Source organism: Mercenaria mercenaria, chromosome 1 (assembly GCF_021730395.1).
Source record: "Mercenaria mercenaria strain notata chromosome 1, MADL_Memer_1, whole genome shotgun sequence".
Classification (NCBI taxonomy): domain Eukaryota; kingdom Metazoa; phylum Mollusca; class Bivalvia; order Venerida; family Veneridae; genus Mercenaria; species Mercenaria mercenaria.
Genome location: NC_069361.1, coordinates 28,551,817 through 28,569,220, shown reverse-complemented (window position 1 = coordinate 28,569,220; position 17,404 = coordinate 28,551,817). Strand labels below are relative to the sequence as shown.

The following is a 17,404-nucleotide window of genomic DNA, read 5'->3' as shown; positions in this document are numbered from 1 at the left end:
GAACAAAATTTTAAATAAGTAATTTCAAAAAGTACACCACAGAAGACCTAATATATACACTGGTCATTTTTCGTTGTTTAAGATTCCACAAGTGGAATTCTGCTCCAAAACCAGGTGAACATATGTAGATACTAGTAACTTGGAGTGACAATATAGCATCTACATACACATATATGAGCCGCACCATGAGAAAACCAACATAGTGAATTAGCGACCAGCATGGATCCAGACCAGCCTGCACATCCACGCAGTCTGGTCAGGATCTATGTTGTTTGCTAATGGTTTCTCTAATTGCAAAAGGCTTTGAAAGCAAACAGCATGGATCCTGACCAGACTGCGAAATTGCTGGTCGCAAAATGCACTATGTTGGCTTTCCCATGGTGCAGCTCATTTGTTTAATGGGCTAGGTATGTATGATGATGATTATTGCATAGATATTAAATCAAAGTTGCTGAATTCATTGTCAGAAAATGAAATAGATACATGTGAATTATAAACATGAATACATATTTTAAAGAATAGCACAAACTTGTGAAATTGTGTTACCATCCTAGACAATTTTTATTCATTTTGACACAATTAAGAAATAATTCTACTAATCTGTGGGAAAAAAGTTACTCTTTCGGGCTAAACTTGTCACTCAAATAGGAAAACTACCTGTACTTGAAGTCATTTCAGCTTTGTTTCTATTTTGCCATTTTTGTGTACCGTCATCCTACGAATATAAGACGCACATTTTTTTACGAGATTCTGGTCTCGGAAGACCGATGCATCCTATATATGGGTATAGAAAAAGACCAAACATTTCCCCCAACTCAAAAATTAAGAAAATCGATCTTTGTTTGCCCCGCGTACCTCTAGATTGAAGAGAATTCAAGGGGAGTAAATACCAATGACTCAGGCATAGCTAATAGCCGGTATCGGGACCCGGCGTCTTAAATTACTTTTGTATAAAATGTAAAATTTAGAGCTCGCGTAAAAAAGATAAATAAATGCTGTTTTTCATTAAAATATATTTTACAACGCATTTCTGTAACTGATTATTTAGTTTTTAACAAGACCTGTGTAAAACTTTCCCGGCGCGTTTTCACACATTTTGCATTAAAATACTTGAAACTCCATATCAGGTAGCCCAGAAATGGATTATCTAATCTTCAAACAATTTTGATAGTTGTCTATAATCCTCTTGTTCATCGAGAAATTCACGCCCGAGGCATTACTTACCTTACACCTACTGTCACAATTGAAAAATTAACTTATAATCATACCGGAGGCAATGATTAAAAAGGTGCTGCGAGATTAGAAGATCCAATATGATCAATTCACTGATCGTAATGTTAAAACAATTTGCAACCAGTCTTAAAATTATGTCATTTTACGCACGTGCCAAAGTGACTTTCGTTCACGCGTAATATTCATGGAGTGAAGATGATGCGAGTTTGGGTGCTTACACAGTTATGCTTTTCAATTTAAATACTTGCCACACTACCAAAATCATCGACAATGATTAAGCAAAAACCGGCAAGTTTTGAACTATAGCGAATTTGGACAAACATAAATTCAATAATATAAGTCGATAACATTTGTCCAGAATTCTGTGATATATTTCACTCGTCCATACACATGCGACTTATCTGCGTTTACGGTATAGTGAAAGCCTCATTTGCTAAAATGTCTCCAGCATATTTAGTCAAGTTACTTTCTGTGTATAAGTGAAACTTAACAGTAAGGTAACATACAGAGTAAGTTTATTATCTTGATTAATAAACATGATTACCTAGAAAATTACTGCACATTTAAAAACTATATACCATACAGAAAAACATAGAGGGCGAACCAAAATGATCGAGTCACAATTACACATGATTATGTACATTGTATTCCTGATTATCAGACATGGAATACAGATGAACTTTCTATCCTGAGATTTTTATAGTATTCCTGCCAGCATTCAACTGAGACAATTTCAGCACTTCATGCCTCGTTGTGCGTATAATATTTAAATTTATTTATTTATTTTGGTTTTACGGCGCACCAAATTAAAGCTCTGGCTACCCCTATGCTATAGTACTGCATTATGAAAAACTAACTACCATATATAGAAAATGGATACCTTTATTCAGACAATTAAAATAGCTTTAATTAAATAATGATGTTAGTATCATTAATATTTGTAATTAGTAATGGATATAATTTTGTGGATTTCTTTGTTAATTCTACATCATAAATTATATCCTGATGTCAATATAAATTATCTTATATTCAAAAATTTGAAATTAACTAATTAATGCTCATATGAACTTATCAGTATTGTCAAAACCTTTTTTATGTTTATGTCTCTCCATTTTAATGAATTTACATATATATAAAGAGATTCTATCAATTTATTACAACAAAGTCCCATCTCCAACACAGTAGTAACTTAAAGATAAATTTCCTACTGTACAACTAGATAACCCTATCACCATATTAGGACAAATCTGCCCTATATTCAAACAAAATATACAACAATATTCCAATCATTGTAATACTCACTAAAGATTGTTCATTGCAAAACTTGTCAAACAAGTTAACATGTTAATAACAGGACTGAAGTTTTATAGATGTGCACATCTCTATGTTATCAAAAAATCAGTAACAAAGTTGCATTTGAAGCCAATTCCATAAGAAATGTCAAGAAATCATACAACTGACTATTTGTATATTTCACTATTCTGTATCAGTGTTATTAAGACTATTTTATCACTTATAATCAAGAATTCCTACTCTTACCTATATCTATATACACATGAAATATTACAACTTTTGATATGATACACTTAATACTGTAAAATCATTTACTTTCTTGGGCATGACATTTTGTGATTTTGGTCAAAACGGCAATTTTGGAGGGATATGAATTCGTGGATTTAAGCTTTTGAATATAAAATGAATGGGAATTTTACCTGTTTGTTGGGATTAAATTTCGTAGATTGACTTAACCACGAAAATTAGTCACCCACAAATGTTAATGATTTCACAGTACTTTATATCTCACATTATTAACAACAAAAAACTGAACAAGAGCTGTTTATAAACACATATGCCGCCCCCATCCCCATGAGGGCCTGTTGGAGCAACTGTCTTCATGATCTTTTATGCAGTGACCTTAAACTTAAATATAATGACCTAAAAATACAGGGTCATCAACTGACCACAGGCAGTCATCCTTATAAGAAGTCTGACCACTGATGACCAAAGTGTTTTTTAGTTATTGAATGGAAACAATTTTCAATTTTATGGCCACTGTGACCTACTGACACCCAAAACAATATTGGTCATCTATTGACCACATGGAATCAGCCTTTGAAGTTTTACAACTTAAGGTAGTTCTGCACGTTTGATAAACCAGATGTATAGGTGTAAAGTCATACATCCGGAAAACACAGAATAAAACCTGGATTTGGCGTAAGGCAGTGACAATCATTTTATAAATTAATGGCAACAGGTGAGCAAATTTATTCAATGGCAATGTTACTAACTTCTTAAAGTTAAAACATAATATTAAAATATCTGACACATTAAATAATTCCAAAAAATGTCTTAAAATCAGCTCGAAATGTGCAGACTCTTTAATTGTTCGCAAATATCTATCTTAGATGCAAAGACATTTTGACCATACATTCACACTTAATACAAATAACAGATCAGTTTACAGATCTATCAAGAACATATAAAAATTTTATTTTCATATTACTTCTCTTTAAAATCAGTAAAATGAAAGAAATTTGAAATACCAAAATAGTGTACATTATTAACCATTACCCTTCTAAGTTTCTATAATGGACTGGTCCGTCATTCAATTTGGGCAGCACCAATTACTATTCAAACAGACAAACAGGCTGTTCTTGGTCTGCACTAGTTGCAAAGGAAAATCACTTGCTGCCATTAGGCTAATGGTTAAAACAAACAATAATGGCTTACGATAAAATATATACACTTACAGTGCTGAATGGGCCTCTACCCTACCCACTTTACCCCGTGAATGTGATTGTCATATTAGAAAACATACTTTTCTCAACATTACATGTTCAGTGGTGTTCTTAGCTGTTTCAAGAATATTAATGTATCTATAAGCAAAGACTAGGCAATATGTTAAAACATATTAAGGCAGATCTTTTCAGGATTTCCTGGGGAATGTTTAATGTCATTTTGCTTTTTATATTGTGATTTGTTTTGCTTTTGATTGTATATTTTGTTTTGCTTTCTACTCATGTTGTCGTGTGTTGTAATATAGTTAAAACACCAAGGCAGTTGCCACGAGTGCCTCAGCATTGCTATGTCACTGGTTTTTGTTGGGAGTGAAATGCTGACACAATTTCTGTCATATGGTTACTTCCAAATTTTAAATGGTGAAAAGACATCAGGTACACCCCTCCCATTGACACTAATTTGGGTAAAGACAGACACCTTAGTTGAACCAGGGACCTTCCATAAGCTATGTCATCCTCATATGACAACTCAAATAGGGAAGTTGAGAGGCCTAAGACACTTTTCCAACAGAGGTGAAGGCCACAGGTTTGATTCCTGGCTACTTCAATTGCATTGTGTCCTTGGGCAAGGCACTTAACTGTAACTGCCTCTGTTCATCAAGCTGTATATGGGTAGCAACAAATTTCTGGGGGGAAGATAAAATTGATTTTAACTGTTTCTAAAATAGGGTCATTCAAAAGGTCTACAGAGCTTATGTTCATTGTTTCACATAACAATGGGGAAAAAATTACCTTTACCTGTAATACCTTTAGAGATGAGGTTAAAATCTTTTGAAGTCTGTGACTTTAACCACTCAGTTACAGAGGCAACTACTACAGTAGTTTTATGCCACTGGGCAACATCCTGCTATCTGAGCAACACAGAAACTAAAAATATGGTTCTCTAGATTCAAATATTTCAAATGAAAGACATTCAAGTAAATAATATCACATGCATGGAAGATTCTTATCTCATTAAATATCAATTTACAAAGAATCCCCAATCAACAATGAAAAAATGCCTAGCAACAGCCAATAGGACACACTCATTTTCATGACTGGCATTTGCATAAACAAAAGATATGTAGTAATAATGCATTTTTAAAAAAATTAGTATGGACTGTAATGTTACAATTTAAATTCTCGAGAAAGTGTGATATATTACCTAAGAAACAAAGATTAATGATATAAGCCTTTTGTTAACCTAAAACAACATTCACTAAAGATGATCTCCATCAAAATCTCCGGCACATGTAGTTCTGTCCTTCCTCTTTCACATAGCCAAAATTTGTGTAAAATTTCACCACTTGATCTTTACATTCTAATGACACCTTATAGCACCCTACATGTCTGCTTAACAAAGTCAAAAAATCCAACAACCTGCAAAACAAAATGAAGTGTAGATTAAGAAACTAATTAAAAGTATTTAATTGCAAAATATAATACAATTTTGATTCAATGCTAAGATTAAATTATAGAAGTTAAGTGCTCTGAAATTTTCAATGCACCTATCTGAAACAGTTGTCAGTGGAATAAAATAGTTCTATTCTGGTTCCAAGGAGAAGTCACAGTCCTACTCTGGTTCACAGGAGAAGGCACAGTTCTACTCTGGTTCACAGGAGAAGGCACAGGTCTACTCCGGTTCGCAGGGTAAGACATATAATGTGTCTTTTCATGATAGACAAGAAACACATGAAAACAAGTGACTTAGTATTGCAATGGCAATAAAGAAGTCCTCTACCAGTGGGAAACTTTGTTAGTATTCATCCCTTGTGGTAGTGGCAACAGATACTGTTTAGTAATTGCAGGTTCCAGATTTGTGGACGGACAGGTGGACAGATGAAAAGACAGGAGGATGGAGGGCATCCTATAGTCCCCTCTAGTGTTCCGTCAGTAGGGGACTAAAAATGCTTCAAGGCATTAAGGAGCTAAGAAAACAAAAATATTTTTACTAAAATTTCATGGATCATGTACATGATATATTGTTTCATCATAGGGGGACCTTCTATAGTGACCCTGACCTCTGACCAACAACAATTGGTAATTTGCCGAATACATGGTCTAATCATGGGGAACATTTCTGTGTAGTAATTAAACAAGAGGGCCATGGTGGCCCTATACATCGCTCACCAGAATTGATCTGGCCTACTGACTTAGTTTTTGACCCCACATCACCACATGACCCAGATTCAAACTTGACCTATAGATTATCAAAACAAACATTCTGACTAATTCTCAGGAGTTTCAAACTTAAAAAAATTGTAAAATAACAAAAGAAGGATCTGCCAAATAAATCTGTTGACATAAATGAAATTTCAGATCAGTATCTTCATTAGTTGCGGAGATATACCCATTTTAAATAAAGGGAGGTAATTTGACATAAAATCAGTCCATAGTTATCTACCCTCATTGGCTCAGTCCAACTAATGACAATAATGAAATTTCAAATAAGTCCTATAAGTACTTACTGATATAAATCCATTTTGATTACAATCAGGGGAGGTAATCAGATATAAAATAACTCTGGAGCCTACGAATGGATCTGATTTGTCATGGAATCCAAGATTTATTGTTGTTGAAGATATTTTGGAAGTTTGTATCAAATCAAACCATAAATGAAGTCTCTATATGGCTGCAAAAGCCAAAATAGCCAATTCTGGACCTTTAAGGGGCCATAACTCTGGAACCCATGAAGGAATCTGGCCAGTTCAACAAAGGAACCAAGATCTTGTGGTGATACACGTTTTGTGCAAGTTTGGTTAAAATCAAATCATAAATAAAGCTGCTATTGTGCAGACAAGGTCAAAATAGCTAATTTTGGCCCTTCTGGGGCCATAACTCTGGAATCCATTAAGGGATCTGGCCAGTTCAAGAAAGGAACTGAGATCTTATGGTGACACAAGTTTTGTGCAAGTTTGATTAAATTCAAATCACAAATGAAGCTGCTATTGTGCAGACAAGGTCAAAATTCTAAATAACTAATTTCAGGGGCCATCGCTCTTGAACCCATAATGGAATCTTGCCAGTTCAAGAAAGGAACCAAGATCATATGGTGATACAAGTTGTGTGCAAGTTTGGTTAAAATAAAATCATAAATGAAGCTGCTATTGTGCAGACAAGGTCAAAATAGCTAATTCTGGCCCTTTCAGGGGCCATAACTCTTAAATCTATAACGGGATCTGGCCAGTTCAAGAAAGGAACCGAGATCTTATGGTGATACAAATTGTGTGCAAGTTTGGTTAAAATAAAATCATAAATGAAACCACTATCATGCAGACAAGAAATTGTTGACGCACGGATGCACGAGACGCACGGACGGACTGACGACGGGTGATCACAAAAGCTCACCTTGTCACTATGTGACAGGTGAGCTAATAACAAAAGCAACACATCATCTGCTTATGGGGAACATGTGTGCGAGTGTATATAAAAATGCTTCAAGGCATTAAGAATCCAAGGAACAAAAACTGTGACCTTGACCTTTAACCACAAAGCATGGGTCAAGTACGAGACATATTGTCTGGTCATGAGGAACATTTTGCTTGCAGTGGTAAGAAAATCCTGCAATGCATATAAAAGTTATGGAGTGGAAACAAATTTTTACTTGACCTTGAACAATGACCTCGACCTTTAACCGGCAAGCATAGACCATGTGCTGACACATGGTCTCATCATTGGAAACGTTTGTGTGTAGCACTAAGATAATCAATTGATGCATATAAAAGTTAAGACGTGGAAACAATTTTTAATAAACTTGACCTTCAAGTGACCTTGACCTATGACCTACAAGCATAAGTTGTGTAAGTGCATAATCTACATATTGCCCTGTATTCAAATACCAAGTTTTATAAATCTAGCTTGAATACTTTCTGAGTAATTGCAGAATCAAGATTTGCAGACAGACAGACGGAGGGCATTCCAGTGTTCTAACGGTAGGTAGCTAATTAGTTAGATACAAATAATTATGATTTCACAGCATGTATACTTAAACTATAAATAAATCATTACAATTTTCCAAGCTGTTTCCCTCTGTATTTGTTATCGACTACCACATCTTCTATTCTGCCTTTCTGAAATTACACCACCAAGTCAATATAAATGTCAGCTGTTCATTAATATACTTTGTAATAATAGATATATCAAGAGGTTTTTCACCTGAGATTATCCAGGTGACCCAAACTGTAAAATCCATACTGTGAGATATTGAATGCAGTGACATATCTACCTACTATTTGGGTAATATTAAAATCAATAGTACGAAAGAGTTTTTAAGGTGAAACTGAAAAATAATATTTAATGTGAAAGTTACCTACTTACTATAAATATGAAATTTTTAAAATCTACCTTAAGTATCATTGCAAAAATTAGTATACTCTGAAAAAAATATGTTCAATGTAAAACAATTCAATGAAAACAACATATGCAATAGTATGATTTTATTCATTTAATGACTTCAGTCCATTTAATAAAATAATGAGCATATTCTTTTATAAATAAGTTATTGCAGGCTCAACATGTCTGTCTTATTTCTGAACTATTTATTGTCAAAGTAACAACACCTGTTGCCAAAGCAACGAAATGCAAGAGGGCAAACTTTGCCTAAGTCGCTAACCTGAGGAGGATTTTGATCTTCTGGCCAGAGTTTGGTTAACATCATTTACAGTTCATTAAAAGTTAGTTTGACTTTTTTCTGTTTTCAAATATTAGATGGAGATCCATCCAAGGGTGCTTGCAACAACCAGGTCTGATCCATCAAAATAAGTGTGAGAAGAATCTGTTTCAAGATTTTTCTAATTTTAGTTCTAGGGACCCCAACCTTCAGTCAAGTTGATATATCTGAATGATATTAAGAAAGGCCCATCGAAGGATGTCACAGACAGCCCAAGGTTGTAGATTTTCTAAGTAATTCATAAGAAGTTTTTTTGTTTGTTTTTTAAGTTTTTTTCTATATTTAGCTCTGACCACCTAAAATGGGTCAAGCAGAATCACTTGACAATATAGAGAGAGGTACAAGATACTGTGAAACAAGTTTGATAAAGATTTATCCAGAGGTTAATGAGAAGTTGTTCTAAGTTGTAATTTACCTCTAGTGGCCCCTAAAAGAAAACCAAAGGGAACAATCTGAAAAACCTGGTGTGTCATGTGAAGATAAGTTAAAACAAGTCTGGTAATGGTTCATCAAAAAAAGTTGATGAATTTGTTTACAGTTTTTTTTCTATTTTTAGATCTGGCAGCCACCAAAAGGATTCAAACTGAATCATATGCAATTTTGTTATAAAACAGGAGTTATATAAAATAAAATAGTGTTATGGAACCTCTACAAAGCATATCAGCTCATGACAGTGGACAGGTGTGTGAAGATTCTATCCATTCCCATTAGTGGGTATTAAGACACCAGCTTACATACAAAAACTTAACCAAAAACTGCAAAGTCCAAAAATAGGCATGATTTTAAAATTGCAAAATAGAATTATGGAACATGTGCACTGCATGTCAGATCATGAAAGTAAACAAGTATAAGAAGTTTCAATCCATTCCCATTAAAGGGTACTGAGATAGCAACTAATATACAAAACTTTCACCCAAAATCTCTTAGTTAAAAAAGGGGCATAATTTTGTAAAAAAGCAAAACAGAGTTATAGAACCTGTACACTGTAAGTCAGTTTATCACTGTGAATAAGTGTGTATAGTTTCAATCCATTCCAACAAGTGGTTATTGAGATACCAGCTTACATACCAGAACAATCAAATAGGGACGCTGACACTGACGTGTATGCCAAAGTATTGTTGAGTCCAACAGCTCTACCTATTCTTTGAATAGTCAAGCTAAAAGGGGTGAAACAGAACCATCAGAACATACTTGATTGAGGTCCATGCTAAGATGATGTAGGCAAAAAAGTTCCTGAAAAGCTGGTTTAAATTTTTTTCTATTTCTAGCTCAGACAAAACCTAAAAGGGGTCAAGCAAAACTGACAGACAGCCAAACAATGATTCTACAGACCAAGTTAGAGAAGATTCCCCAGACAGTTTAAGGTAACCTGTTGTGAAAAGAATATTCTATTTCTAGCTCTGACTGCCCAAAAAGTGGAACCATTTGATCAAAGTTCAGTGAAGTCAAAGTTCACTGAGGTCCAAAAAGGGAAGCTACAGACTATGTTCTGGCTACTCCTAAAATGAGTCAATCTCAACTATTTGAGGACCATACAAAGATGTTACAAAGTTTGGTAAAGATACATCAAGTGGTTATGTTTTATGAAGAGCCATACATATGGTGCTTGAGAAGAAGTTTGTTTCCAGATTTTTCTATTTCAGCCAGGCTGCTCCTAAAATGAAAAGGAATTTAATGTGCTTGTTGTGAATAGACTTCATGGACTGATGCAATCACAAAAACTACAAATTAAAACTAGAAAATGCTTTTGTAAAAAAGCGCATGTCTCCCCCAATGCAAAGTCCTGTAGGCAAGGGGTCAGGAGCGAAAGTCAAAGAGACACTGATGGTTGGCTGCAATAGGGATCATCTACTTGGCATGTCCGGTCATCCCGCTAAATTTCAACACTCTTGGCCTTGTGGTTCTCAAGTCACTGTTCAGGCTCCTGTGACCTTGACCTTTGATCAAGTGACCTCAAAATAAATAGGGGTCATCTACTCTGCATGTCCAATCATCCTATTAAGTTTCAACATTGTAGGTCAAGTGGTTCTCAAGTTATTTCCAAAAAATGATTTTACATGAACAGGCCACTGTGACCTTGACCTTTAATAGACTGTCCCCAAAATCAATAGGGCTCATCTACTCTGCATGTTCAATCATCCTATGAAGTTTCAACATTCTGGCTCATGTGGTTCTCTAGTTATTGATCGGAAATGGTTTTCCATGTTCAGGCCCCTGTGACCTTGACCTTTGACGCAGTGACCCCAAAATCAATAGGGGTCATCTACTCTTCATGACCAATCATCCTATGAAGTTTCAACATTCTGGGTCAAGTGGTTCTCTAGTTATTGAGCGGAAATGGTTTTCAATGTTTAGGCCCCTGTGACCTTGACCTTTGACGGAGTGACCCCAAAAACAATAGGGGTCGTCTACTCCAGCAGCCCTACAACCCTATGAAGTTTGAAGGTTCTAGGTCAAATGGATCTCCAGGTATTGCTCGGAAATGAAGTGTGACGTACGGACGGACAGACGGAAGGACGGACGGACAGGGCAAACACAATATGTCTCCTGGGGGAGACATAATTAGTCCTCCTAGAAAATTAATCATTTCATATTACATCTATCTCTTTGTTCATATTTTACTTACACTTGAGCACTCGTGTATAAATTTTTGTTCCACTGCTAATGTAGCTGCACCTATAACCTGTCCGCATGTTGTGTCTTCTATAACTACTGTATAATAACCATTTTTACACCCCAACATGCTGTTAAACCTAGCTGAAAAACAAACATGGAATCATAAACAGATGTAACCCAAATTTGCATGCCTGGTCCAAATCTACAGCAAATGCCTGCAATATTTATCAAATGTTAACATTCATTAACAAGTTTTAAAGTAATTTGCAATTCTAATCAAAATTAAGATATACATTCACTATTTTCACTATTATATACATGTTTTTAAAATTGTTGTATTGTTGAGTCTGCATTATGCAACAGTAACTGAACTGTGTCTGGTAATACAATACAGCTTATTTTGATGTCGAATATCACACACATACTGCTTGGAGATGCTGCTTACTGTTACTGTATTTTATAATATATTTCATCTATTTATGAAAGATTCACCTTTGACTTATATCACTTGTATAAAAGTGCTTTACGATCTAAAATGGGTTAAATTCTATCAAAAATGGACCAATTCTAGAAGCTAAGTTCAATCCAGATTGGACTGATTCTAAGAACTAAGCTGAAGTTCAATCTAACGGGTTAAAGTTCAATCTGAAATGTATTGTGATAGGAACTACGTTCAATCTAAAATGTATTGTGACAGGAACTACATTCAATCTAAAATGGACTGGTTATAGTAATAAGTTCAATATAAAATGAAATGGGTTACAGAAACTGAGTTGAATCTAAACTGAAGTGGTCATGAGAGCTAAGATGAGTCTAAATTGAATCGATAACAGGAGCTAAGTTCACTCTAAAATGCACAGGTAGAAAAAGCTAATAAAATCTGTGCAATGATACCTTGGAAGCATAGAATGCAACCAAAAAAGAATAATAGCAGACTTTAAATGATAGCCATATGTACATACATAAAAAACTTTAACCTGGATTTTCTAAGTCCAAAAGGGGGCATAATTTGGCCAAAAATACATGTCAGACTTATGGGACTTGACCCATACAGGTTGGCAATTGACTTAGAAAAAGTAAAATCAAATTTCAAAGTTATATGCCTCTGAATGATAGCTATATGTACTTGCATGCAAAACTTTAACAAAGGTGTGACATGGACGCCAGGATGAGTAGAACAGCTCGGACTATTTTTCCAACAGTTGAGCTAAAAATCATGTTAGAATGAAGTTATTACTCTTTTATTTTTGAATAAAAGATATACCTTCAAATTGTTCTCTTGATACATCACCAACTACGGTCAGCTGCTTTAAAAGCTCCATAAAACCTTTAACAACAAAACACTAAATTTTTTAAATATACCGAAGCAAATCTAAACCAGTTTAGTTTATACTAATTTGTTTTTTAGCTCGATTGTGATGAAAGCTTCAAGCTTATTGGAACCACTCTCGAGTCCGCTTCCTGGAAAAACCAGTACTGGTGTCATGTGAGAAGTCATGGTCGTGACCCCAATGGGGCTCGAACCCACGACCCAATTTATTTGGGGCTCGAACCCACGACCAGTTTATTTTATCACAGTTTTAAAGAAAAATACTACTATTAACATTTGTATACGACAATGAAATACCTTCCCTTTGCCAACATACCCTACCCCCTAAAGAAAACCTATATAGAGATATAAAATATTACCAGTGAGATTCTTAATATTAATATTCTATTTACCACATAGCAATATTTAAGTGAAGAAACATTTTATAAATAACTTACAGTCACATATAAAAAAGAGACTATGTTACTTATGCAACCCATAAATAAATAAACGTTGTTCAATAAGATCTTCAAATAAATAAAAAAAATCTCCAAAAGTGCAGTATGTAAACAAACACACCAGAACTTCTTACCTCTATCATAGTCACTTATTTTTAATGGTCTCATTAACAGACCCTCGCCTGGACTCTCTGGAGAAATCTCCGGATTGTATGTGCCGCTACATTCTTTGAAATTTACCTCCCTTACTAGGTTTGGATCAAATAACGGAACATCTTCCAAACCATTCTGTAAAAAATAAACATTTTTATATAGAAAATCGAGAATTCCAGACAAAATCTCTCCAACGAAATAATGAGATTTAAGCTTCCAAAGCTTCATATATGAGCCGTGCCATGGGAAAACCAACATAGTGGGTATGCGACCAGCATGGATCCAGACCAGCCTGCGCATCCGCGCAGTCTGGTCAGGATCCATGCTGTTCGCTAACAGTTTCTCTAATTCCAATAGGCTTTAAAAGCGAACAGCATAGAGCCTGACCAGACTGCACAGATGCGCAGGCTGGTCTGGATCCATGCTGGTCGCAAACCCACTATGTTGGTTTTCACATGGCACAGCTCAATTATTAACTTGAATTTGTCTGTAGGACACAGTGTGTGCCCCCCACTGTTGACAGTATGTAGTCCTAGGCTTAAGCATTCTCTAGATATTGATCTGAAACTGTTCTCAGCCTCAAGTTCACTGCAGCTCTTGACAAAACAATTTATCTCCTCTCCTTGAAGAGAGAAATTTACTTAGTTTCTGTTTTGCAACAGTGTTATAAGTAGATACACTGTAAACAAAATGAATCAACATAGATGTCAGCATAGTCACCTTTCTTGCAACTGCACATTATAAGTTGTACTAAATGTAAAACTGTTGCTCTTACACTACAATAATCCCCAATACACATTAGGGTCCATATAAATTTACATTCAAAGTCTGAAATATAGACTTAGTTCCTATCCTGCTAAATTTCTATAATGAACTTGTCCATCTTTCAATTTGGACAGGACCATTAACTGTTAAAAGGGATGCTTACCAAAAAGATACTGCCTGTATGGTGAAAAGTGCAGACCTTGATCAGACTGCATGAATGTGCAGGCTGATCATGATCTACACAGGACACAAAGGCAGAATCAATCCTGTCCAGCATGTCAGATAATGGTTCAGAATGCAAATATTCTAGTTGTTATTATTTATCAAACAAATTTATACAAATGAAATTTCACATTTCTGTAGCCACAGAATAAATATTCATTTAAAATTTCAAAACAGAAGTTTTATGTTTCAAATTTTAAAAATGAATGAATACTGGCCAAGAACTTTACAGTTATAAGAAAAAAATATCTGATGACAGTCTTGTGTCTTGTTTTGAAATTTTTTGGGTGAAATACTTTAATAATATTATAATATTAGACTTTGGTCTACCTATAAACTGGTTTAATTTCATGACACCATATAAATCAGTCAAGTAAATGCACAGTGACATATTGATCACTACCAGTAACTGAAAAATTAATTTTCATTTCCTGGAAAGAGAAAATTCAATGTTCACTGATAGGGGACCTTTAAGCTTAAAAAAGCAAAATAAATGAGGAATATTGTAAAACAAACAGTCAAACAAAGACAAAAGATTTCTTATATCATTAACTGAAACTGCAGTGAGTGACTTGTTTTCTTGTTTCTGTGAGTTGATTTACTTGATTAGGACCCTGATTGATTTTAATCAGCTGCATCAAATGAAAAGTAAGTGGGTTTAAACTGAATTTTTAAAGGAAACGGTCTTCATGTATTTTCAATCTGATGTAAAGCTTTTAGATTATCTTTATTATTCATCTGAAAATAAATGCAAAATGATAACTATTCTTTGAATACTCATATTATTAAATTTATACATGTGTCAATACATAAATTAATTACATGAAAGCAAATTTAATCAGTTTTATCATGAATTACATCTTTCAAAGAAACAAATGCATGTACCATCTAAATTTTCATTCCCAGCCAATTTCCAGACCTTTCCTTATAATCTTTCAATGACACACAACTCAGACCTAGGGTAACTACAAATATAAAAATTACCTGCAATTTAATTACATTTCATATGAACTGAATGTAATTTATATATAGTTGTTGTTGTTTTGTTTTCAATTACACATAATTACAATGCAATTTCTAGGGATTTACAATTTGACCTAATGACCTAGTTTTATCCCAAGTGACCCTATTCCAAATTTTTCCAAGATTTTAAACAGACAAACATTCATACCAAGTCTCACGAAGATCAGGTAGAAAATGTGGCCTTTTGAGTGTTAACAATGCCTTTTCATCATTTGACTAAGTGTCCTGGTTTTTGCCGTAGATAATGCAGTATCAAACTTGACCTAGATACAAATATTCTGACAAAGTTTTTTATGTAATGACCAAGTTTTTGATCTCAGGTAACCAAGTTTTGAACTTATTGATAATATTGTATCAAACAGAAAAATGTAGCCATTAGGGTATAATATATTAACAAGGTTTTTTTATGATTTTTTGGCCTACAGACCTAGTTTTAGACCTAGGGTCATCTAGCTTTGAACTTTACCTATATTTTCTTCAGACAAATATTCTGACTAAGCTTAAAGACCTTCAAATCATAAATGTGGTGTCTGAAGTGTCATCAAGGTATTCCTATGATTTAACCTAGTGTCCTTGTTTTTGACTTCTGGCAACCAAGTTTTGAAACTGACCTAAATTTCATACAGTTGAATATTCTGAAAAAGTTTTAAGAGGATAAAAGTTTGTTAACAATTTTTTTCTATGGTTTGACCTAGTGACCTACCTAGATTTTGATCTCTGGCAAACTAGTTTTGAACATGTCCTAGATTTTAAATTTTCACAGAGACAAACATTCTGACAAATATTTATGAAGATCAAGTTAAAAAATGGCCTCTAAAGTGTTAACAAAGTTTTTTTACAATTTGACCTAATACCCTAGTTTTTTCTCCAAGTGACCCTTTCCAAATTTTTCCTAGATTTTAAACAGACTCCTAGATTTTAAACAGACAAACATTCTTACTAAGTTTTATGAAGATCAGGTAGAAAATGTGTTAATAATGCTTTTATATAATATTACATATAGTGACCTACTAGTAAAAAAAAAAAAGATCTAGATGATGATAATAAAAAAGATCAAGCAGAAAATGTTTCCTCTAGACTCTAGGTATCAACAAAGTTTGTCTATGACTTGACCTAGAGACCTAGTTTTGACCTATGGTTGTCTAGTTTTGAACTTTATCTAGATTTTCTAAAGACAAACATTCTGACCAAGTTTCAATACTGAAACATGAAATGTGGCCTTTAAAATGTTAACAAGGTTTCCTATGATTTAACCTTATATATATAGTGTACTTGTTTTTGACCACTGGTAATCCAGTTTTTAAAGTGACCTAAATTTCATACATGCAAACATGGGAAAGTTTAAAGAAGATCACTCAGAAAATGAGGTCTCTAGGCTGTAAACCAACTTTTTCTATATTTGACCCAGTGACTTAGATTTTGATATAGACCTGGTAAAGCAGTTTTGAAGTTGTACTAGATTTCAAAGAGACCATGTTTCATAAAGGTTAGGTAGAAAAAGTGTCTTTTAAAGAGTTGTAACTTGGTTTCCCCATTATTTGACCATGTGATCTAGTTTTTAACCCCACACCACCTGTCAGTGATTTTATTAAGAATAACATTCTAACCAAGTTTCGTTAAAATTAAATTATTGGGCTAAAACTGTGACCCCTAGATCTAGAGCGCTCGATGATAAAAACAGACACAGTGTGATCACAATAACCTTCCTTGAGCACATTGTCCTCTGTAGTCCTGGCTTCCAAAACTCTAAATGCCGATTTTTTATATTTTTTTTTTTTCATAGTTGCGGCTCCCGTCCAAATCCAGTATATAAACCGAGAGCGCTGAAGATCTTAAGCTATGTCCTCTGTTGAGCTAAAAGAAAGATTGATGTAGCACCTAACTTAATGCTGCATGTGTATCTCTTATTGCATCATCACTGCATGTATGGAAAGAAGTGACAAGGACTACACATTATTTAAAAAAGTAACATTATCTTCCTCAGGATTAGACAAGCTAAAAACAAATTATACTAACCGCATCACTTAAATTCATTTTAATGATTGATGATGTCCTGTCAAACTTATGTCATAAGTATGGGCACACCTGTCTGATTTGTAAACATTTGTATGATACTTCCGCAAATTGTTCGGATGACTTCGAACACTTAGAAGTTAGAGATAATAAAATAACTGATATT

At 34.3% G+C, this 17,404-nt stretch overlaps 1 protein-coding gene across 2 annotated transcripts; it reads right to left on the bottom strand.

The window, feature by feature from the left end:
• Nucleotides 1-2,097: 2,097 nt before the first annotated feature.
• On the bottom strand, nt 2,098-17,382 carry LOC123542819 (glucosamine 6-phosphate N-acetyltransferase-like). 2 transcript variants are annotated; one of them, XM_045328847.2, is made up of 7 exons: nt 17,242-17,363; nt 15,088-15,167; nt 13,197-13,350; nt 12,560-12,622; nt 11,306-11,436; nt 8,019-8,080; nt 2,098-5,390 (listed from the first exon to the last, which is right to left on the bottom strand). In XM_045328847.2, exons 2-7 carry the CDS (start codon nt 15,088-15,090, stop codon nt 5,246-5,248), a joined length of 558 nt encoding a protein of 185 aa, XP_045184782.1. In that variant the 5' UTR covers nt 15,091-15,167; nt 17,242-17,363; the 3' UTR covers nt 2,098-5,245. The 2 variants fall into 2 exon arrangements, with proteins under 2 accessions (XP_045184782.1, XP_045184775.1); XM_045328840.2 differs by lacking the exon at nt 15,088-15,167 and having other exon boundaries at nt 17,242-17,382.
• Between the last annotated feature and the right edge of the window lie 22 nt (nt 17,383-17,404).

What these genes read in the sequence shown, in the direction of transcription:
- LOC123542819 (XM_045328840.2), bottom strand. An exon ending in AATAAGTGACTATGATAGAG is followed by an intron (nt 12,623 to 13,196) that starts GTAAGAAGTTCT and finishes TTGTTGTTAAAG; the next exon opens with GTTTTATGGAGCTTTTAAAG. An exon ending in ATCAAGAGAACAATTTGAAG is followed by an intron (nt 11,437 to 12,559) that starts GTATATCTTTTA and finishes TTTGTTTTTCAG; the next exon opens with CTAGGTTTAACAGCATGTTG.